The 23,691-nt window shown below is 52.0% G+C and overlaps 1 protein-coding gene across 3 annotated transcripts in view; it reads right to left on the bottom strand.

Annotated features, from left to right (window-relative positions):
- Positions 1 to 693: 693 nt before the first annotated feature.
- The window catches only part of COBL (cordon-bleu WH2 repeat protein), a 278,439-nt gene continuing 255,441 nt past the window's right edge, over positions 694 to 23,691 (bottom strand). For all 3 annotated transcript variants that reach the window (XM_069461255.1, XM_069461256.1, XM_069461257.1), the window contains 5 exons: positions 21,037 to 21,134; positions 17,965 to 19,832; positions 16,957 to 17,076; positions 15,524 to 15,787; positions 694 to 1,989 (listed from right to left, as the gene is read on the bottom strand). In XM_069461255.1, coding sequence (XP_069317356.1) covers positions 1,972 to 1,989; positions 15,524 to 15,787; positions 16,957 to 17,076; positions 17,965 to 19,832; positions 21,037 to 21,134 — 2,368 coding nt within the window. In that variant the 3' untranslated portion in view covers positions 694 to 1,971. The remainder of the gene's footprint in view (positions 1,990 to 15,523; positions 15,788 to 16,956; positions 17,077 to 17,964; positions 19,833 to 21,036; positions 21,135 to 23,691) is intronic.

Below are 23,691 nucleotides of genomic sequence, written 5' to 3'. Positions count from 1 at the left end.
TAACACAATTTCAACCAAGAATAAATTCATCCTAAAGTTGGTCCCTTCCCTATGAGCAAAATGAACTAGGGGGAGCGGGGAGTGGGCACCCTGTCCCCCCTGAGGCCCACTTAAGGGCCTTTCCTGTCTGCCACCCTCTCGGTCTGGCTAGGAGCAAGGCTGCTCTGAGAAAGGGGCCACCACGCCATCTGTGAAGACCAGGGGCGAAGCCAGGGGAAATGTCTTCTGCATGATCTCCCATTCTTCCACCACAGCCTCCTTCTTGTTCCTCCAACAAGCCAGGCAAAACCCTGCCCCAGGGCCTTTGCACTTGCTCTGCTCTGTGCCAGTTATGCATCCACCTAAGGTGTGCGCCCTCCCCCCCGTGGGGTTTTAGTCAAATGTCACCTCACGGAAGCCTTTCCTCCTCACCCTATTTGACTCTTCCGTGTCCTTTTCCTGATGAGTTTTCTCCTTTGCACTTAACAGCATCTAAATATTCTCACGTTTTGCTTACGTGTCTTGTTTATGGTCTGTCTCCTCCGGGTAACGTAAATGCTGTGGGGGTGGAGATTCTGCTGTTTTGTTTTCTGCTGCGTGGGACCCGGTGACGGAGTGTAGCAGGCAGCCCACGTGAGAGGTGGGGCATCCAAACAACTTGCGGTACGAAATTCACACAACAGCTAGGATCTGATTTCCTTTTATTTGTGGCACTCAGAGACAAATAACAGACCGCTGTGATTAAGAGCGATTGGCCGGTAGCTCTTGCCTCACCGAGAGGGTTTAGCGACGTCAGTCAGAGCAGAACGGAGTGTGCAGTCCACCCGATGCCCGGATCCGAGACAGCTGTCACGGAAGATGATCTCGCTGTTTTTGGTTTACACTAAGAGATTTTACTCCACGAACGCCTCTTGATTTCTATTACTCTCTTTAAGAGTTTTTTTCAATATAACAAAATGTTTTAGAGATATATATGAAAAATTACTGCCATAGTTAAACTTCATCATAAATATTGGTGACGGAGCACCATGTGCCGGGAGAGGGCGGACCGATGAACTGTTGGGCAAAAGCGTTGCGACTGAACCAAACTGAACCGTTCGGCACAGCTATGAGCGGAGCTCTGTGGCATATTGGGGCCCACAGCCCTGCTCCCGGGCCCCTGCGGGTTGCGGGAGGCTCCCAGAGACGTCAGCAGGCTCCGCACGCAGGCCCCTCGGGGAGGCCTGCCCTGCTTCACAGCCTGCTGGGGAACAGCTGTCCAGGTGTCACCAGCGGCCACCAGCGTCATGCTGATCTCAGCCACCTGCCACCTTTGGAGGACTTAGAAATGCCCTGGCCACACAATTAGGTGTGATTGTTGTATAGGTGGCAATAGTTGATTTTTAAATGCTTAGTTGGTCAGATCATGGTCCGCAACCTTCTGTGAGGTGTTAGCCCCAAATATTTAAGGAAGAAGAATCTAGTAGTTTTATTACCTGACAAAGTCACCTTTGAAAAGCCCCCAACTCTTTATCTTACTACCAAAACACACAGCATCATGTAGCATATATCATTCAGATTGTTTCAGTTGATTTATATATATTTTTTCTAGAATTCAAAGATCCTAAACCAGCAAATGGTTTTAACCATCTCTATGTGGTAAAAGTCTCAAAGGTCCCAAATCAGTTTAAGGCATGATTCTCTTTTTACTTTGCCCATAAATATAATTAAGTGCGAGTGCTGGGCTCCAGCATTTATTTTCCCATTAACCTGCCAACAATAGTTTATTGGCAACTTAAAATATTCAGAGGCAAAACATATTTCCTTGGCACACGAGCCGCGCAGCAAAGCAGCCTTTCCCCTCCCTTTGAACCATCATATGTGAACACACTGAAAATCAACTGCACGTGTTTTGGCCTGTAGACAAGAAAGGAACACCACACGTCATGTTCCTGGCCACGTGGAATCCTCGAGTGATGCTTGCGGGCGTCTCACAGGTGGGTTTCTGCCGATTCACACGAGCAAGGGCACCTGCGTGGAGAGAGACTCACAGTTACTCGGATCTGTGGACGAGCCAAGGGTGCGACCTCCAGGCACCAAGGAGCTCTGTGCACAGCCACCCTCGTAAGTCTCGATCTCATGGGCCCACCCGAGTCTACAGCAGGGCCACAGACCACGCATCCAACATGCCTTCTGTGTTGACAAGGACCCCGGGCCCCCACCCCCCGCTCCCTCCGTCTCCCTTTGATCCCAGGGCCTCTGCATAGTCCTCCCTCCCTGGCAGCCTTTACAGTGACACTTAAGAATGAGGGTCATGGTGACAGCCCTCATCACAGCTACGTCTCTGCGGCACTGTCTCTGTGCCAGGCAGTGCACACTCTCTCTCCATTATCCCTGACAACAGTCCCACAGGCAAGGACATGAAACCCCAAGCCCAGAGCAACTGGGAGGGGCCCGGCGCCCTTGGCCCTTTCTCTGATGTTCCCTGGGGACTCTCCCTCCAGGCTCCCCTCCTCCTGGGCTCCCCCGCCAGCTCGGTCCACTCAGCCGGTGTTCCCTACAGGACCTGCTTTAACTTGCGGAGTCCTGTGGTCGGAATGTTTGTGTGCTCCCCAAATCCTGACATTGAAACCCTAACCTGGTGTTAGGAGGCGGGGCCTTGGGAGGTGACTAGGTCATGAGGGCTCCACCCTTGAGACGGGGTCAGTGCCCTTATAGATGTGGCCTGGGGAGCTTGTCTGCCCTTCGGCCAGGTGAGGACACAGCGAGAAGACGCTGTCTACAGGGAGGCAGCCCTCACAGACACCGAGTCTGCCCAGTGACCGAGAAAGGCTCGGTCCTAGACTTCAGCCCCCAGAACTGTGAGAGGTGAGTGCTGTTTCTAAGCCCCAGTGAGATTCTGTTACAGCAGCCCGAGCGGGCCGGGGCCACCAGCTTGGCCTTCAGCCCAGCGCTTCCTCTCCTGCAGGCCCATAAGTTCTTGCGGAGGGACGGACTTTAGGGCTGGTGCACAGGACTCCGAATGAAGGCCAGGCGTGGTCCCTGCCCTCCTGGATGGCACTGTAACGGGAGACGCGTGCAAGTCAGGAACCCTGTGGGGACGAGGGCCATGGCCAGGCAGGCAGGGGCTGTGAGGGACGCTCACACTTGGGTTGGGATAGCACTTCCTGGAGGAACGACATTTACTAGGGGGGCTGGGAGACAGACAAACGTGGATTGAGCTGGGAGCATTGCTGGCAAAAGAGAAAATGTGCAGAGGCCTGAGCTGCAGAAGAATGAGGACATTTTGGTCAAAAGATCGAGAATTCGTGGAACGTGGAACTTCGAGGAGGGGCAGGGTCGGAGAGGCAGAGGAGGTCTGGCTGTGCGGGCCTCGCAGACCCTGCTGGGGAACCTGCACTCTGTGCTGGGGGCCACAGAGCCACTGGGGGTAGGGGAGGAGCTGGCCACGTTTGGCAGTGGCCGAGTGGGGACGTGGGGACAAGACGGGGCAGGGGCTCCTGCTGGGGAGCTGTGGCAGCAGCCCAGGCTGGGGGTGAATCGGCAGCACCAGTGGGAACGGAGCAGACCGGGGGCAGAGGTTTGGGGGCACCGTGACCAGCGCTGGCCCTGCGGCAGCAGAGCAGGTGCTCGATGGGTGTGTGGCCTGAGGGAGGAGGACAGCAGTGGCCGTTACGGAGAAGTTAAGCACAGGTGAGAAGTGGGCCTGGAGGGGTTGAGGGAGACGCCTTTGCTCGGGATCCACCAGGCTCGAGCCTGTGGAGCCCCCGTGACTGCTGGGCAGGCTGAAGACCTGCGTCTGAAGCACAGGACGACGCGGGCAGAGGCGTGGTGCTTGGGGCCATCGGCATCTGGGTGGTGACAGAGCCACGGAGGAAGATGGGTCCGCCGAGAGAGGAGAGGACGCAGGACTAACCACAGAGACCCAGCGAGAGGACAGGCGGGAGGCAACGACCCAAAGGAGTGTGGGGACCTGGCCCTGCGGGGAGGCGGGGGCAGGGGGGCTCGTGCTCACAGGGAAGGCAGGGGGTGCAGGTCAGCGAGGCTGAGACCAAGGAGTGTCCCAAAAGTTGGGAAACAAATTTATCTCTAAGGAGTATGTTAGTTATATTTTCAAGTCAGTTTCCTCTAACTTCAAAACAATGGTTTTAATTGTTAATCCATCAAAAGCACAGAAAATTCATTAAAGAATGTCTAAAACATCAAGAAATAGGGAAAATCATGTATCTGTAGGTTGAACAAAAACACATTGTGCCTATTCTTTGAAAATGCCACTAGCGTACTATCAAAAATAAGTTTATCCTGTGTGTCCTGATACTTGAAAACCTGTAGAATAAAGGCTAAGAGGCCCGAGGAGGGTGTGCTCTGTGGGTGTGGGAGGAAGCAGCGGGCGGGGGACGTGAGGACAGCAGGCGGGCACTGCAGCCGGAGGCCGATACCGTGGAGAGCGCAGTGTGGGTAGCTGTGGGCTTGGGGTACCCGGGAGGAGGGAGGGATTGCAAAAGAGTTAGAGCCACTGCTGTTGTTTTCAGTGTAGTTGACATATGGTAAACTGTACATATGGTGTAAAATTTGATGTTTTTGTATCTGTACACACCCATGAAACCACCACCACCACCACACTAATGAACATCTTATCACTCCCCCGAGATTCTTCATCACGCTTTATAATCCCACCTTCCTCCTCCTCCACTCCCCAGACAACCACTGATTATCTATCACTAGAGATCAGTTTGCATTTTCTAGAATTTTATATAAATACACAATACAGTATATACTCTTGTTGGTCTGGCCTTTTTCACTCTGCATAATTATTTTAAAATTCATCTATGCTGTTGCACGTATCAACATTCTTTTCATTGTACGGATATACTGCAATTTGTGTGTTCATTCTTCTGGTGATGGCCTTATGGTTGTTTTCAATTCAGGGGCAATTACAAGTAAAACTGCTATGAACGTTGTATGTGAATACAAGTCTTTGTGTGGACATACACTTTCATTTCTCTTGGGTAAATACCAAAGACTGGAATGGCTGGATCACATGATGGTTATAGTTCTAACTTTTTAAGAATCTGTTAAACTGTTTTCCAAAATGGTTGTGCCATTCTACATTCCCAGGTTAGCAGAGTTCCAGTTGCTCCAGATCCTCATCAACATTCTGCATTGTCATTTTTAATACAACTTTAGCCATGTTAGTAGCTATGTAGTGATAGCTCATTGTGGCTTTAATTTCCTTTTCCACAGTGACTACAGATGTTGAGCGTCTTCTCCTGTGCTTATTTGCATCTGTTTGTCTTCTTGGATGAAGTGTCTATGTGACTCTTTTTGCCTACTGTGTTGGGTTTTTTCTTTGCTTCTTATGGAGTTTTGAATGTTCCTTATGAATTGTGAATACAAGCCTTTATCAGATATATGCTTTGTCAATATGTAGTTGTAGTGCTGATTTGAATAAACTCCAGTTTATCAACTTGTCTTTGTATAGATTGTACTTTTGGTTTTAAATCTAAGAAATTTCTGCCAGAGCCAAGGTCACAAGGATTTTCTCCTTTTCCTATTTTTTTCTTCTAGAAATTTTACAGTTTTAGGCTTTACATTTAGATCTATGATGAATTTTGAGTTATGCAGTGTGATATATGGATCAAAGTTAATTATTATGCATATGGATATCCAACAGTTGTGGTGCCATTTATTGAAAAAAACTGACTCTCTTCTACTGAATTGCCTTTGTCCCTTTGTCAAAAGTCAGTTACCTGTATATGTGGGTCTATTTCTGGACTCTCTAACTTCTTCCACTGGTATATTGATCTAGCTTGATGTCAATACTACATTGTCATAATTACCATAGTGTTATTATAAGTATTGAAATCAGGAAGCAATAGTTCACCAACTTAGCTCTTCTTTTTCAAAGTAGTTTCGGCTATCCTAGGCTCCTTGCATTGCTATATGCATTTTAGAAACAACTTGTCGAAAATATAGCCGGCTGCTATATTGATTGGGATTACACTGAGTTCATAGTTCAATTTGGGGAAAATAGACATCTTAACAATATCAAGTTTTTAAAACAAGTTGTATGGAGATATATATATCTCCATTTATTTAGGTCTTTTAAGAAATTATCTCAGCAATGCTTTGTGGTCTTGCATATCTTTGGTCAAATTTATTCTTAAGTAATTAATATTTTGATGCCCTTGAAAATTATATTAAAAATTAATTTGATTGTTTACTACTAGTAATTAGAAATACAACTATATTTGTAATGCTGCTATATCCTGCAACCTTGCCAAAATCACTTATTAAATTTGGAATCTGTTTTGTAGATTACAATGGGTTTTCCCCATGGACAAAATCATATGGTCTATAAATAGTTTTATTTGTCTTTTTATCCAATCTGGATGCCCACCTACCTTCCCTCCCTCTCTCCTTCCTTCCTTCTTTTTCCTCCCTTCCTTCCTTTCTTTTTTTTGCCTGGTTGCAATGGCTAGAATTTACTATACAGTGTTGAATAAAAGCAGTGACAACAGATATTCTTGCTTCATTTTTGATCTGGGGGGGAAAGTATTCACTTTTCCACACTAGTGATGATGTTAGGTGTCTGTTTTTCATTGATCTTCTTTATCGGTTTGAAGAAGTTTCTTTCTTTTCCTGCTTTACAGAAATTTTTTGATCAGAGATGGATATTGGATATTGTCAAACATCTTTAATATGTCTGTTGGGACGACCATATGTTTTCTCTTTCTTAGTTTGTTAATATGGGGAATTAGTTACTTTTAAATATTAACCCAACCTTGCATTGTTGGGATAAACCCCTCCTGGTCATATGTATTACCCTTTTCATATACTATTAGATTCAATTCACTAAATTTCTATTTATATTTTCATATCTATGTTCATGAGGAATATTGGTTTATAGTTTTCTTTCCAGTAATGTCTTTGGCTTGGGTATCAGGGTCACGATGGCCTTGTGGAATGAGCTGGGGAGTCCTCTCCGCTCCTCAATTCTCTGGGTGAGTTTATGCAGCTGTTTGGTGAATACGACACATTTGGTAGAACTCCTCATCAGTGATGCCATCGGGGTCTGGTCAAAGAAGAAGCTGTTGGGTTAATTGGTTTTTCCTTATTTTTCCTTTTTTATTTCATTGATTTCTGCTCTCACATTTATTATTTTATCCTGTTTACTACAGATTTTATTTTTGCTCTTCTTTTTTTAGTTTCTTAAAGTGGAGGTGAGGTAATTCATTTGAAACCTTTCTTCTTTTCTATGTGGTTCTACAGAGTTCTCCCCTAGGTATTGCCTTGGTGGTATCACACACATTTTATGTTGTATTAAAATATATATTAAGTTCAAAATGTTTTCGAATTTCCATCTGATTTTTTCTTTGACCCATGTGTTATTTTGAACTGTATCATTTCACTTTCCAATATTTGGGGATTTTTCCAGAGATCATTTTGTTACTGATTTCTAATTTGATCTAGTTGTGGTCACAGAATATACTTTGTATTATCTGGATCCCTTAAATATTATATTAACTGTTTTGATATCCTCAGCTGCCAATTTTAACATCTCTGTCCACTGTGGGGCAGTTTTGATTGATTTATTTTTAACCTATAATGTTTCATATTGTCCTCCCTCTTTGCTTCCTGATAATTTGATTGGATGTCAGATATTGTCAATTTTACCTTGTTGGGTGCTGGATATTTCTGTATTCCTATGCATATTCTCGAGCTTTGTCCTGGGATGCAGTTCTGTGGAAACAGTGTGATCCTTTCAGGTGCTGCTTTTAAGACGTGTTGGGCAGCGTGAGAGCCTTGTGTTAACCGGGTCTACCTGTCGTCCACTGCTAAGGTGAGACCTGTCTGAACACTCTACCCAGTGCCCAGAAGGTAGGATGTTTTCTAGTCTGGCTGTGGAACAGGCACTGCTCTTGGCCTGTGTGAGCCCTAGCTGCTGCTCCACCCAACCCTACTGGGTGGCTCTGTTCCCAGCCTGCCTGCCATGTGCGAGCCAGGACTCCACTGAATACTCCAGAGGATTCTCTTCAGGTCTCTGGAATCCCGTCCCTGAGCTCCAACGTCTGCTCTGCAGACTTCAGCTGTCTTGGTCCCCCAGACTCTCCACTCTGCTCCTCAGCCCAGGAGAGCTGCGGGCTCTGGGTTCCCTCTGCCTGCACCACGGCCTGGCAACGCTTCTGCCTGACCCTTTGCTTCCTCTCTCAGGGATCATTCTGGCCAGAAACAGAAGTTCCCAGGGATTCTTTTTAAGCAGGTGAAAAGTGAACATATTTAAAAAGCTTTGCTTTGTTCCTTCTTTTCCTTTTGTACTGTCAGTGGTATCGATCGGCCCGTGTCCACTGCTCGGGCCTAGCGGAGTTTCTCCTAACTCTCCCTCTCTCCCCAGACTCTCCCTTCTCCAACCACCCCACCCGCAGCTGGGCCAGATAGTGTCGGCAGCCACAGATCAGCCCAGCACGTGTGTGTGTGTGTGTGTGTGTGTACGTACATGTACGTGTATGTACACATACCCCTATATCCTGAGGATTGGAAATTCTATATAACTATTTCTGCTTCAGTTTTATTTTCCCCTAATACTTGTCCAAGGGTAAACTCAAGGTCATTGGGGGTGAGGTTTGTTAAAATGGGTTCTGAACTCATCAAATGGTATCTTTGGGAGATATGAATCTCACTATATACAAATTTATCTCAAAAGCAACTATAAAAATTTTAAACTCTAGTAATACGTATACCAACTTGTTTAGGAGTGAAGTGCACCAGTGTCTGCAATGTACTCCAAATGCGTAAGAAACAAAGCTGTGTGTGGGCGGGCAGACGTGTGGGCAGTCGGACGGACGTGAGATCAAACCCACGGAGCAGACGTTGTTATAAACTCTCGGTGCCTACCCTTTTCAATATCAACTTTTCAATAACTTTGAAATTTTCCTAACAAAATGATGGAAAAAATGTCCTTCATAAAACAACAATGACAAAATGGGTTTTATTGTTAAACTAAATTCATCTAAGTCAGAGTGAGAGACGGCTGTGAGGCCCAGCTGGGCTTCCTAGCAAGCCCTTCCGCTGGCTTTGGACTTCTGACAAAAGGAACCACAAATCTCCCCGGGTTTCAAACAAGGACGTGCAGAGCAGTTACGAGCACACGCTTTGGCATATGGATCTGCCTCCTGGCTGGGTGGATCGTGGAGAGCTGCTTCCCCTCCCCCTACTTCCTTCTCTGGGAAATGGGCACAGCAGTGTCCACACTGCCGTTTCCAAGGGGGCAGCTGGGGACACCTCTGTGCGGGCTCAGTGGGTCGGGGCGGGGGGCGTGCGGGGCACCTCCCCACACGCCACGCGGTTTCACTGGGCTCAGCCAGTGGCTGGGCTTGACGACTGTGTGGGGCTGTGACAGAGGCGTGGGGACGGAGGTTTGGGGACGGGCAGTCGACTGCTGGGGCATCCCTGGCTCCCCGGAGGCTGCTATGCACGGCTGGGGCAAAGCCCTCAGAGCACTCGGGGATAAGTGGGAGTGTGGGCTGGCGGGGAGGTCAAAGGCTAGATGGCGAATAAGGGAGGGGCAGAGCATTCTCCGCCCTCACAGCAGTGACCCTGTAAGGACTGGCCTGGCAACTGGGGGTCCATGTCACAGGACCCCCGTGCTGCCGAATCTCTGGGTCAGTGCCTGTGCTGAACACCTGGAAGGCACGCTCACCACCACTAACACCAGTGGGACGGTTGAATCCAGGCTTGGAAAGCTCTCAGTAAATTAGGAAAGAGGGGAAAGGAATGCTCCTGAAATTGGGTATAAAAAAGGAAATTGCAAAAGGATAGCATTGAAAAGATCTGGCCAGGCAATGACTCAACAAAAAGAGCCTGGTGATATTGCCACTGCAGCACACACCGATCCTGACAACCGGTGATGTCAAGCCCAGCTGAAGCCACGCTGGGAGTGCCTGGCATCTAGGCTGAGGAAAGGGACAGTCTGCTGCAAGTGCCTGCCTCCGTGGCCAGTGGACCAGGACAGGTGTGACCCAGCAGGTTTTGCAAGGCGGAGGGAGGGTGGGTACCTGTCCACGGAGGACATGCTGCAGGACGCAGCTCGGAAGTGCAGCATGAGGCTCCCTGGCATCCCAAAGGTTTCAGGCTTCCTAAAAGATCCTCTTTTTATTTTGGTTGGACAAAAAGAAAAAGCAAAGAAGGAACAAGGCTTGCAGTTTAAGGCCAACACAAAAAGCTGTAAAAATGCTCAAGTTTTATTTTGCTTCCTTGCCTGCCAAGAAAAATAATCTTTATATGGATAAAGGTAAAATGTGCAGTGGTGATAGGGAAATGGTGTTGGGGGAAGTAAAGAAATTGTATGAAAGCAGCGGGATTCTCTATTTAAATTCCTGTTCCAGCCTGGACGGATTCGATCCCAGGCACTGACGAACTCACAGGAGCCAGCTCTGCAGAATGGGCACAGGGCCCGTGGGGGAAGCCTAGAGAGGTACAGAATCCATCTTATTTTCCAAAAGGAGAAGAGGGTGGGTTTTCCCACTTGAAGTGGATTCCTGGCAAGATTTTACAATGATTGTGAAACAGATGTGGCACGTGCACGTGGACCCCGAGGCACCAAGGTGCGGCAGGAGGGCGGGACGCGGGGCGTACGGAGCAGGGGTTTGCAGGCGCCCCGGCTCTCTCCCCCCATCTCTCTTCTTCCAATAAACAGCCACCGAGTGCCCACTCTGTGCCAGGAGCTACGGAAGGTGCTGGCGATGTGACGGGCAAGACCGCGACCTCGAGGTGCGGCAGGGAGGCAGGCACGGAGCAAGGCTGCGCCCTGCGCCGGAGGGATCAGAGCTGCAGTGTGCATGACGAAGGGGAACTATGTGGCGCTGGAACAAGGGAACCTAGTCCGGGGTGGGGACCGAGGAAGGCTTCCTGAGGACAGGAGGCTAATACAGGAGCGTGAAGGACAGTGGGAACCAGCGGGTCAAATGTGGGCAGAGTGTCTGTGAAGGCCCTGGAGTGGTCATGGCAATAGGTGGCCTGTCTTGACAGGCTTCTCTGTCCCACTTGCAGAAAAGACAGGTGGCTTGGGAGGGCTGTAAGGGGCAGAACAGTCCCATGCCGAGAGTGAGGAAAGGCAGACGGACCCTGTGCCTTGAGACTGTTCCAGTTTACTCAGAGCACAGGCCTGCGCGTGAGCAACTGGAACCCGGCTGATGTGATGGGACCTGTGACTAGTCCACAGCTGGGGACACTTGGCTTAGAAGGAAGGAGCTCTGTTGTGTCATTTCCTTTCCTGGCTTGGGGCATCTGGACACCGTCATGTGTCTAACCTTCCCCATGGCCGAGTGCCATGACGCCCGCTGTCGGCACAGGTTAACGCCTGGAAGGGCCCGGACGGGGCTGGAACTCGGCTTGATGGGGCGGCCGGGGGCAGTGGCAGTGCCTGGCAAGGGCGGGACAGGTCATGTATGATGTCTGTGCCCCACTTTCCCTCCAAGTGGGAGCTACGGCCTTTCCCCCCAGGATGCCGCTGGAGCAGACGCCTGCTCCGTTGCCCCCCTGGGAGAGCGCGAGCTCACAGGGGAAAAGGTCGCAGGGATCATCACGGCCCTAACTTCTCCTGGAAAGTTCCTGAGCTCAACAGCAAACTCTGTTCTCTCCCTCTCTCTCTGTCTCTGGCCAAGAGCTCCTGAGGGCACAGAGGGGCTTTGTTCATCCTTCTGTTGTGAGCGGCTCCCAAGCGCCTGGACCTGGCCGGTTCTCTGGAAGTGCTGGTGGGAGGAAGCCCTGGGGATGGGAACGTCTTAAATACAGACACGGATGAAGAGGGTGTCTGGTGCACAGTCCAGGCCCTTTCAAATCATGCATTTAAAGCAGATCAAGCAAGGCCGTCAGTGCACACAGTTCTACCTCCAATGTGACTGCAGGGCGGAGAGGAAGGAAGAGCTGAGTGGGGCGTGAGTCTGCTCACTGCCTCCAGGGAGAGTTCACTGAAGCAGTGGCGGCGGACACGGCAGAGCTGCAAAGCTCTCTTTTGGAGATGGAGGGAAAACACACAGAGCTAGAAGTTTCTCTGACAGCCACAAACACAGAGGCAGAGATGCTATTTGATTCACTGTGAAGGCAAATGTAATTTGAATTGCCTTGAAAAATGGCAAAGTTACTGTTAAGGTAATTATTCCTTCTACGTCAAATGCACCCTTTTGTATTTCATCACAGGCAGCATCACTGCCAATGTGACATGTGTGTGTCACAGGCCCCTGTCTGCCTGCGACTGTCCTGCTTGTCAGCACTGGAACCCTACGTCCTGGAAAACCTTCCCAGAATAGCTGGGCGCCCGGGTGACAGCAGGAGGCTGCGCTGCTCAGGGACGGGCGGCCTGCAGACCCCCGGCCGCAGCCCCCACGGCGCCCCAGGACGCGGCCCCAGCTGTGTCTGCTCCGCGGCCCCTGCTGCCACCTGAGAGACCAAGGAAACTTCGTCTGCTGAGCGTCTACACAGAATCCAGCCCACACTGTATGGGTCCCGGAGCCCCTACATTTACCACGTTTTCTTCGAGGTTAGCATAGCTTTAAAAGTCCAAAAGGGGAAAGGAAGTTAAAGAAACAATAAGAGGCAAAGTTCAAATAGATTGATATTCAAATGCTATAAAATATGCCCATGTTTATTTGCCACAGAGACAACATAAACCTCCATGGTCCATGCATAGCAGAAAAGTGTCATCTAACCGGGCAGGTTAGAGAAATTATAATTTATTGCCTGAATTGCAAAGGTGTCCCCTGATGCCACAGGTCCACTGCTCAACCCAAATAAGCAGACGGGGAAAGCCACTAGGAAATGACATCGGGTCGACACCTCCAAGAGAATGACTCATTGGTTCCAGGTGAGGCTGCACTGGCCCAGCTGCACCTGCGCGTCCCTGAGAGAGGCTGCACAGCGGCTGCGTGCGGTGGGTGGACCATCAACCCCTGGCCTCCTGGTCAGGCCTCTGCAATGGGTTTCACGTGCTCTGCGGCAAAGCACGCAGGCCGAGGAGAGGCTCCGGGGCCACCCGGGCACAGCAGCAGTGAGAGTCACGGGGAATGTCGGGCTCACCCTTAGAACTCGGGGCCCAGATTTTGGCCGAGGACCATCCTGTTAATGGTTTGGGGCATCAAACCCTCAGAAAGGCCATACAAATACTAGTTCCCTGGAACTTTCCAAGGTGGATAAGGCAGGTCACAAAACTTATACTAATCTAAAAACCATCGAAACTTGGGCGTTTGAATGCCATTTGAAGCGGCTGACAGAAAGCTGAGCTTGTGTTAGAAACACGAGCCCGGGCTCCTGCCCCGGCCGGCGCTGTGTGGCCGTGGTGACCTTCGCTCCAAGCACGTGCAGGTCTTGGGCGCGTCCTTCCCTGTCAGCACCCTGTGCGCTGGCCCGCCTGGCCCCGGCCGTCTCCCTGCTGCCCTGCACCTCTCGCCCCCTCCTTCCCCACAGCACAGCTTCCCCTCTGCTCAGACTCTTCCCGGACGGATTTATGCCCTCTGGAAGGCAGAGGACGGCATTCCCAGAGGAAGGAAGCCTCAGTCTGAAACGCGGAGCCACCGCCTGCAGCTGCGCGGCCTCGAGCAGGCCCTCAGCCTCTCGGGGCCCACGCTCCTCACGAGCCCCCGCGAGGCGAAGGGAGGAGAAGAAAAAGATCCACGAACCAGTCATGAGATGACAAACAAAGCAACGCGGACGGCGTGGTGGCAGCCTTCACCTGGCTGCATCCCGAGTCCGAAACACAGCAGCAGCTCAGCGAGAGGTCAGTATCTCAGACCTTCACGGGAAGCCAGTGAACATTTGAAAACCGCAGATTTGCAGGCTCAGAACCCTGAAAACTCTGCGTCAGGACGTCAATGTCCCGAGAGTTTCAGAGACTCGGAAGTGTGTTCCCCGGGAAGCCATGCCGGAGCGTCCCAGCTGATCCCAGCCGCGCGGCCTCGGCTGCTCCAGGAAGGCTTCGGGCCAGCAGCCCTTGAAGCCCATGGCTGCCCCGTGTGTGCGCCAGAGGGGACGCCGGCTCTGTGCTCACACGACGCCCGCTCTCGCTTCAGGACCCTTCGTCAGCCATGCACCCCGATTTCCCCCTCCCCTCACTCTACCTCAGGACAGACATTCGTCAACACTTAAATTCCATATCAATAAAAAAGCATAAAGAAAGCCCAAAAGGCCTCAATAAATTTTAACTGGCCCCCCCCCCCCCGCCCCGATAGTATGAAACTCGCAGCTTTCCCCTCCCCACGGTTAAGGACGGGCATTTCCCCCATCGACGCAGGTCTGGCTCCCTCACCAGGTGACGTCCCGGGTCCCTGCTCAGGGCCACAAGTACCCCGCTGTGCACACATTGTCCCCACACCAAGACAAGTTCTGGGGGCTGGCCCGAGAGCTGTCACAAATGGCCCTGGGGGAGCCTGGAAAGCCACCGAGTCAGTGGGCATTCGGGCTGTTCTCACACAGGGTAACGAAGCTGGGACCCCGGGGTGCCCCGGGGACCCACTCACCAAGGGGCCGCCTTTCCCAGCCGCTCTGCTGGGGGCGTGGGGCCGCCCCCCTCCCACAGGGGCCAGCAGCCCACATGACAGTGGCCTGGCACCACCTCCCGGGTTACCCGCTCTCCACACAGCACGGGCTCACTAGCTGGCGACGGGTGGTCCCTGTGCCCAAACTGAGTCCAGACCGTGTGTGACCAAGGCCAAGTGACTCAGCTCCTCGGAGCCTTGTTCGCTTTATATATGACATGAGGATGATCTTTAGCACTGACCTCTTAGGTACGGGTGAAAACATAAACTAGGATCTGGAAATAATCTCTCAGAAAACACAACTTATCCCCAGTCGCCCCATTATTAGCACAACTCCCCAAATCCGCCAGGAACGTGCCGGGATAGAGGGTCAGTCCCTCCACGGAGTTGCGCTGAGTTGACACAGATCTCAGAAGCCACCTGGCCCGAGCATCCCTTCAATCTGGGGATCCCCCTGCAGGAGCCACAGAGCCCACACCTTCAGGGACCAGGTGGGCGACATCGTGCAGACCCGCGTAGGACCACGCAGAGAGAAAGACCAGGAGAGCCAGAAAGTGCCTGCTCTGCCCAGGGGACTCGAGGTTCAGTGTTGAACACGGTGCTGGCGTGCACGCTCGCACAAGCCGGCACATGCGTGAAAAAGAAACACACAAGCCGGCAGCTCCGTGCGGGCTGAGGGCCTTGCGTTTCCCGTGATGGACTGTTCCTCCACGCTGTCCCTGGGTTAGCACAACCGTGGGTTAGGGTGGGAATGCTCCTGGGGGTCAGAAGTGCGGTGTAGACTCTCCTTCTGTCACTCAGGAGGTGAGGACTGGGGAAGGCATCTACCATGCAGGAAGCTGACTTTGTCACCTGTGGACGGGAGCTTGCACCTGTCCCTGTCCTCAGTACGTGTGAGAGACACAGTGACGTCAGCTCTGCCCCCCGCCCCCCGCTCCTGCCCACAGGCAGGCGTGTTCCTGGATCTGAGCTGCACAGTCTGGTGCACCCACACCCCGCCGGTCCCCACACACACGCACACATGCAGTCACCGTCACCTTTCTCAATCTCGCGGCCCCTGTGCCAGAGCGGATGGCATCCATCAAGGCTTGCCTCGCGTCCACCGGCTCGCCGAGGGTGCCCGTGCTGAGCCTGGAAGCCGTCCTTGGCGTGGAGAGAGCCTGGGAGGCCGGAGGGGGTGGGGGCGGCATGGCCGGTGGGGGCGGAAGGCCAAGGTCTTGTTGCTGAGGGCCTTCCGAGCCCCGGGTAGACAGCGTGGCATCTCGGAAACTCCGCAGCTCCTCAGAGGCGAAGGACGACACCTGGCAATGAGAGGATTAAGTGGCTGCTGTACTGTGAACACTCCCATCTCCCGTCTCCCAAAACTCGCCTGTGAAATCCTGACGCCCAAGGTGGTGGCATTAGGAGATGACCTCGGCAGGTGATTAGGTCCTGAGGGTGCAGCCCTTGTGAGTGGAATTAGTGCCCTTACAAAAAAAAAAAAAAAAAAAAAAAAAAAAAGGCCCCAGAGAGCTCCCTTGTCCCTTCCACCATGTGAGGACACAGAGAGAAGGTACCGTCTATGAACTGGAAAGTGGGCTTTCATGAGATACCAGATCTGCGGGTGCCTTGATCTGCTTCCAGCCTCCAGAATGGTTAGGAATAAATCTATGTTCTTTATAAGCCACCCAGTCTATAGGATTCTGTCACAGCAGCCCAAAAGACTAAGGCAGTGACAATGTCCCCAAAAGTTCTCTCTGTCAGGGCAGCACACAGCTGATCATCTTACCCTTGGGCAGGAAACAGTTCTTTTGCCACAAGCCCGGGAAGTTAGTCTGCTCCGTGGCTGAGAGATCTGCCCCTGCACTCTGTTGGCAGCCAAGCCACCGATCACAGGGACCAGAACTTGGCAGCCCCGCCTTACTGAGAAACTCTCTGATCTTGTAACTTTTCTTGGCATGTGAGGATAGAAATAGAGGCTGGACACACAAATTTGACCAACTGTTGAGGAACGTACAAGCCACGTTCCTCCATTTCTGTGCATGGAAGCTACAGATGACACCATTCTGCCTCTGAACTCAGTCCATGTTGGCTCCTGGGGTTGTGCGGAAACCAGGACGACACCCAGGCAGCAACTTTACTGCAGGAAGTGCGCAGTGGCTTACGTCCCGTCGCCGGCCACCTGAGCCCGGACCCGTGCTGGTGTCTGAGGGAATCTGGAGGAGCACTCAGTTCCAGGTGCAGGGAGGAGGGACACCTTCAGCACAGCATGGAAGAGGGACTGGCACTCTCACTCCTCCCTGGCAGGGGCTGCCCCAGCCTCTCGGAGTGAGGCGCCTGTCCCGCAGCGCCAACGTTCCGGGCGGGCTGGACGGCCATTCTGAAGACGGTTCAGCATCCACTCAGAGGAACAGAACTACCCACCCAGGTCCCCGGGGAGAGGAGGCTGGGGACTGACCCCCTGGTGCCACGAGGGCATTCCTCTTCTTACCTTCTTCAGGCTGCAGGCCCCACTGTGGCCACGGATGGCCGCGAGCAGTGCGGATCGCTCGCTCTCTGCCTCCGTGTAGGACGGTTTCCGTGGCCCTTCCTCCAAGGCGTGGTCTGCGGTCTAGAATAGTAACAGTGCCAAGACATTCCACTCAGAAGATGGAGAAGTGCTAACTGTAAGGCAGCTCAGAAGAAAGGCAGCTCGTGCCAGTCGAAGCCTATAGGATCAGCTTTACAGTCCCTGCCCGTCAGAGGTGCGCGTGACACCCAAAAGCATGTGTAGGGTAGTGTCAGACAACTGCCTCTCAGTGTCGGATCTTTCCTATTATTCATCTTCGCTATCCAGGGCTGACATGTGCTCTTAAGTCTTGCAGACTTGGATGGGAATCTGGGGTCCCCATTAACTAGTGTGTGACCTTGGACAAGGCCGCTTAGCCTCCTGTGCCTCAGTTTCCCCACCTGCAAAACGGAGGATCTGCTCATTATCAGCATTGGTGTAGCAATTTAAATGAGATAATATTTATGATGTGTTAAACGGGCAAGAAGTTGCCATAAAATTGTTCTTGTGTTACTGAAGAATGACAGGATACTGCTGCCACGAATGCTCACACCGAGGGAAGGAGGGCCCTGCCTGTACTTTCCGCTTGCCCACCCTCAGCTCCGGGACCAGCGCACGGGCGGTCCCACACCCTGGCCTCTCCACTCCGCCGGCCCAGTGGATGGGCGGTATTGGCTGACATCTTTCCCACACGGCTGTCAGGGGCCTGAGTTCAGTGTGGATAACCCTAAAACCCATCCATTTTTGTCTCTTTACTGATTCTAGTCAAATATTCTGGAGGGAGAGAGACAGAAGTTCTGGTTAAAATGAGACCTGTGTTAAACCTTGCTATCCTGTCCTGTCTCTCTCCAGCAATCCTGTTCTGAGTCTGAGTCCAGGGCGCCGGAGCGGACGCGTGTGGAAGGTCTGAGCAGACCCCCTGTAACCGTGCCCTAAAGGCGCTGTACTCACCTTGCGAAGCTTGTCCTTCCCTCCCGCGGAGTGGATGGCTTCCATCAGGGCGCTGTGCAGGGACGTGTCCTTGGGGACCGGCTTCTGGACAACAGGTCTGAATTTTTTCTTTGGCCCAAAAATGCTGGATGGCAAAGTACTATCTGTTTCATGCACATCTGTAGAGGACAAACTGGGCTTTTCCTCTCTCTCTAGGATAATGAAGCTGCCAGTGCCGGGCCCTTCTGGAGCACGCGGAGGCTTGCCGCCGGCCGGGGCCCTCGCGGAGCCGTTCACCAGCGCCCCGCCAGGGCTCCGAGCATCTGCTAAGCGCGTGGGGGGCGGGTCTGTCCTGTCCAGGGTGCATCTGGGGTCAGATGCCGAGCTGGGCTCCTGGTTCCTTGTGCTGTGCTTTCCACGCAAACCACAGCTTTGTCCCACAGAAACATGATCCCTCTGGGAAGCCTGGACTAGTGGGAAACTGGAGCTTTTGTGGACACCAGCAGGACAGTCCTGAGTAGACAACTTTCCACACGGGCCACTGACTTCCCCTCTAGGACGGGCGCCCACTGCCGACTCTTCCCCTTGGTTGCTGGGAAGGGTGACGCCGGGCTGCTGTGCACCGTCTGCGTGTCTGCGTGTCTCTGAGCGTAGGCTGGGGGCCGCGCCGGCTTCCCCAGGGAGAGGCTGTCCGGTCAGCGCTGGCGTTCTGCCCGTATAACCCTTCCCAGCATGACCGTGCTGCCCCGCTGCGTTGGCGTGGACTTTTGGTGGTCCTATCCTCTTGGCAATGGCAGAGGCCACATACTGGCTGGACGTCCTTCTGTGGGGCTTGAGAAATGAGACTTCTGTGGCCAGCGCGGCCGGCGCTTTCACGTGACCAGTGACTACCGTGGGCGGCCGGCTTCTCCCCTCTTCTGGAAGACTCCCGTCCTCTTGGCGGGCGGTCTGCGGCGGGGGCGACGTCCGTCTGGGGTCTGCCTGGGGTCTGCTCTCTGGACGCTGGGCCTTGGTTGCTGGCACGGCGGCGGCGGGGGCGGCCCTGCTGGCTGGGTGTCTTTCCACAGAGTTGCATCTCCAGAACTCTTTGACTTTTCCGATGGGCTGAGTGTCTCCTTCCAGAAGGGACGGCTGCAGGGCTATGGTCCTGCTGCTGCTGGCATGGGGACTCACCAGGTTCCCCAGCTCGTCAATCTTGATGGCGCCCGTGGAGAGAGACACGTTTCTGTCGTAGCACCTCATCTCTGACTTCGGAGGAACGATTTTATATGTCGTGAGGCCGTACTTAAGGCCGTAACTGCCCCCTGGGTTCTGGCCTCTCTGATGCCATGACAGTGGTGTCGAGACAGCACTCCTGTCCCTGTCCCCCTTCTCACTCGCTGGCCCGGCCCCGGCCTTCTCCACGGCCCACGTCTTCTCCCGGTAAGCACAGCCGCCACATGTCTCGTCTTCCTCCTTGGCACGTGGGTCATCGGCGCGAAGATCTGAAGCAAAAGAAGTCACCTTGGGCCCCATTTTAATTGAGCCCCCAACTTTCTGGGAGTTGGATGAGGCCGAATGGATTCCTCTCCCGACGTCCTGGGCAGGAGGGTGCCGGGCGGGCACCTCCTCCCTCGCCGTCCCGCGGCGCTCGCTGTGCGCAGCCTGAAGTGGCGCCAGGAAGGCTCTCTTGCTGGCAGCGTCCTCCGTGTCAAAGGAGCCAGCATTGTTGTTTCTGTTGGAAAACGACCCCACATCCACAGGATCGTCTGAAACCTCCCCTATGAACGTCACTGGGATGGTGTCCGCATCACTTGGGGGGAGCACGGCATCCGGCGGGCAGCGGCTGGATGTGCCAGGTGTGGAGCTGGCGAGAGAGCTGGTGTCCGTGTCGTAGCTCTCGTCCATGCCTGCAAGAAGGACAAACGCAAGTCACAGACGCACCGCTTGTGCGGCTCTCACGCCAGTTACTCAGAGCAATCGCAGCCCTGACTTGGATTTCCCCGAGGGCGCTCTAGAGTAAGTGATTTACATGCATTCTGGAATGCTATTTCGGTTTGTAATCTACATAGCATGCCTGGGGCCGGGATCTCAACTTCCACTACTTGGCACAAGAACTCTCTGCAGATCCAAGATGTGTCAAGGTAAAGCATTCATTTATGACATTTTGCCAACATCTTCCATTTATGAAATAGATTTCTGAATCCTAGCCTCTGGAAAAACTGTCTCCACACAGGAACACGACAGTGAATTCTGGGGTCTGACCTGCGGGATTCTCGTGTCCGTCAGAAGCACAACAAAACACGCAGCACCCCTTCCCTAGCCCTGACGCCTGCGGAGGCAGACGGCGGAGGCTGGAGCAGCTCGGAACTGCCGGGGCCCTGCCAGCCCCGACTGCGGGACGGGCGTGTGCTCAGGGCCGGGGGACGCAGGACGGCTGAGCCAGATTTCTCAGCTCTGTCAACTGCGTACTCTGAGGACTGAGAAGTGGTCAGATAAAACCATTGATCACTTTTGTAGTCTGTTTCCTTCTTCTTTTCGTTTTGTTTTAAGCCATGACCAATATCTAATTTCTAGTTTACTTTGAATATGTGCCTTGGAGAAAATAACATAGCTCCTTTGTTTGAAAGATTCCCTAGTTGTTTACTGAAAATTTTTGCACGTGCTTTGGCCTGATAGTACTATTTCCTCGGCATGTATCAACAGACTAGCAGTGCCGCGAGGTGCTCCACTACACGTGAGCTCACTGTGGCTACAGCTGTGTATTTCCCATGGAGAGACAGGCCACACGTTAGCAAGTGGAGTGAGCAGTCTCAGCAAGGGAACCTGTTTCTCTTTGTGCCATCCTTTTTCTTTCTGTAATGAGTATGGAGTGCTTTGTAATGTGCAAACTTAGTGTTACTCAGAGCACACGGTCAGCAGGCATTTGCGTGTCTCCAGACGAAAAGCCACAGGGAACGGTGCTCGCCTGGCGCTCGGCCCGCAAGTCCAGGCCTCCAGAATGAGCTGCGTTTCCCTCTGAAGACCGTTCCTCACGTGCTCACACACACGCAGATGCTTCGGCATCTACCGTCAGGCAGCACAACCGCCAACAGTGGATCGGGCGGTTCTTACCTCCCAGGTCTTCGTCCAGTCCTGCCAGGGTTTCATGGAGCTGCCCAGTGATGAACAGGTCTTCAGCATCCTTTGGGGCTGTGGCAGTCTTTTCAGTTCTAGGGAAAACCAAAGAGGAAGGAAGAACACTCATGTCTCTTATCATTGATTTAATGCACTCACTTCTAGAAACATCTGAGGGTGGGAAGGCTCATATTCGAATTCAAACAGTCACACACTCACCAGACTACTGCTGTCCTCAGAACTACTGAGACAGAGTGTGTGTGTGTGTCCACGTGTGTGCATGTACGTGGGGGGTATGTATGTGTGGTATGTGCATGTGTATAGTGTGTGTGGCCCCACAGTGTTAGTAACACCCAAACCACACAGCTCTTATTCACTCTGAAGACCGAAGTTTTAACTCCACTGTACAAAGACAAGTTTATGAGAAAACAGAAACTGCTTGCAAGTCTGTGCTGCACTACAGCAGTGACCTGTATGGCACCTGGCAAGAAGGAGCGAGGCCACGCAGAGGCCAAGCCCACAGGCGTGCACGCGGCCAGAGGCCAGCGCCCCCCGCCCCCCACCCCGCCCCCAGACAGTGCACAGCCAGCTGCTCTGAGCACGCGGGTTGTCGTCATACAGGCATGCAGGGCTGCGTGGGGGAGTGTCCCCAGAAGTTTTGCCAGCTTTATAAGCTCAGGCTTCCTTCTGTGCCCACCCTAGTGGTGACCCACCCTGCTAGATTCAGAAAAGGAGAGACATTTCACTCTTCTATGAAAAGGGCTTTTATAGATTCTCTAATATGTCCCTTTTTATACCCTTACTTTGGCTTAATTCCTTCCCTGGGTGGGTGACGGAGGGGACAGGGCTTGGGGGCCTGATCGTGCCACCTGCAGAGCTGTGCTCCTGGGCTCCTTAACTGGGAACGTACAGACAGTGGGGATGGGGATGGCAGATGTCACGGCAACAGTGGCAGCGGTAACCGCCCCCACTCTGAGCCTGCACACCCGCGCCCAAGGCCACCTCTCAGACCCCACAGGAGGAAGCTCCTAGCAGCAGGGGCTCGCGTGCCTTCCTGCCAGGCTCTGAACCGAGCTCTTGTGCACAAATGATCTCAATGGAACCCTCACAAGCAGTTTATCGGGTGGGTCGTGCTGCTATCGCCCTGTACAGAGAGGGAGCTGTGCACAGAGGACTAACAGCTGCCTGGGGCGCACTGGCACCTGAACTCAGGTCTGCCGCCCCAGACCCAGGAAGGACCCACCACCTCTGGGGCCGAGAGGCACACGTGGCCCTTGCCGCACAGGGCGTCCAGGAAGATGCCGACCCGCCTGGCCGGGAGAGCCGGATCTTGCCTAATTTGAGTCACAGGAACAATGGCATCTGTGAGACAACTGCTGCCAAAACAATTTGAAAACTGTCTTTGCAAAGGCTCTTGCCTCTATTTTCCTATTATGCAGAAAACACAGAGACATGTCTATGGCAATTGTCTATCTTCAGTGAAAGCTGAAGGTTTGTTTTCTACTGATTGTTAAAATTGAGGACCAATCTTCATCATTGCTAATCAGGCCCAGATAATGATGCATGAAATAAGCTTTGTACAATCCTCACGTAGCAAAGTTTTTATTCTGATAAATGAGTCTTTCTTACTTGGTGACTATGTCCATTTGGGAGCCAGGAAGTGGCTTCCAGATTAGTGTCAGCTAATGTCCTCTGACAAGCCAGACAAAGGGGGCTGGCTGGAGATGTGTGTGCATGTGGACCAATTAATAAGGACCACAAGAGGTGCACGACTGTCTTCTCTACTGCTTTTGCCGCGGACTTTAATTATCTGAACGCACTTTGCTAACGCTGTGCTTTCTCTTTCATGGAATGTGATGGTTTAAATAAATTCAAATTTAAATATTTAATAAAACAAATGGCAGAGAAAAAATGGAAGCTGCTATATAAAATCACAATTTGAATTGGGAAACAGAGCACCCTTTAAATGCTTGCTCTTAGTTTAGGATGCTTAAAGCCCAAAGAAAATTACAAACATACTTTTACTTCAAAGTATTTGCCTTTACTTCAAAGTACGCACGATCACATCACTCTATGAGACACTGAACAGAGCATCAATAAAAATTAAAAAAAAATTTAAGAGAAAATTTCCACTGATCCTACCATTTTGTAAATGTTAAACTAGCAAACAAGTAATTGCCCCAAGTTGATGAAGAGGGAATGAATTTGTGAATTTGCTACTGGTTTTACCTGTAAAACAATGTGGAAACGTACATCAAGAAACAAACAAATAAAAGCCATTTTGCTTTTGTAAGAGCTTTGGTCCATTACTCTCTCTTAATAATTTTCGTTTAGGAAATAATCCAAAGGCAGGAAAAATATAAACACAACCATATGTTCATTATATTCATGGAAGGACTCTACAATGTCCAGCAGTAGGCAGAGTTACCTAAATCACCGCATATAAATGTCAAAGAGCATTAAAATCAGTAAATATGATGCTCATGAAGTCTATGCAGAAACACAGATCGATGTTTAAGCCAGTGTGTCAGGTGAAGAAATCAACACACACACACACAGGGTGGCTATGATGACATAAAAACAGCACGCGCCTGTGGACAAGGGAGCCAGAAATCCAAACAAGACAGTGTGACTTACTGAGAAGAGTGAATC

The sequence above is a fragment of the Eulemur rufifrons genome, chromosome 29 (assembly GCF_041146395.1).
Source record: "Eulemur rufifrons isolate Redbay chromosome 29, OSU_ERuf_1, whole genome shotgun sequence".
Lineage (NCBI taxonomy): Eukaryota > Metazoa > Chordata > Mammalia > Primates > Lemuridae > Eulemur > Eulemur rufifrons.
This window is presented reverse-complemented; position numbering and strand designations above follow the sequence as displayed.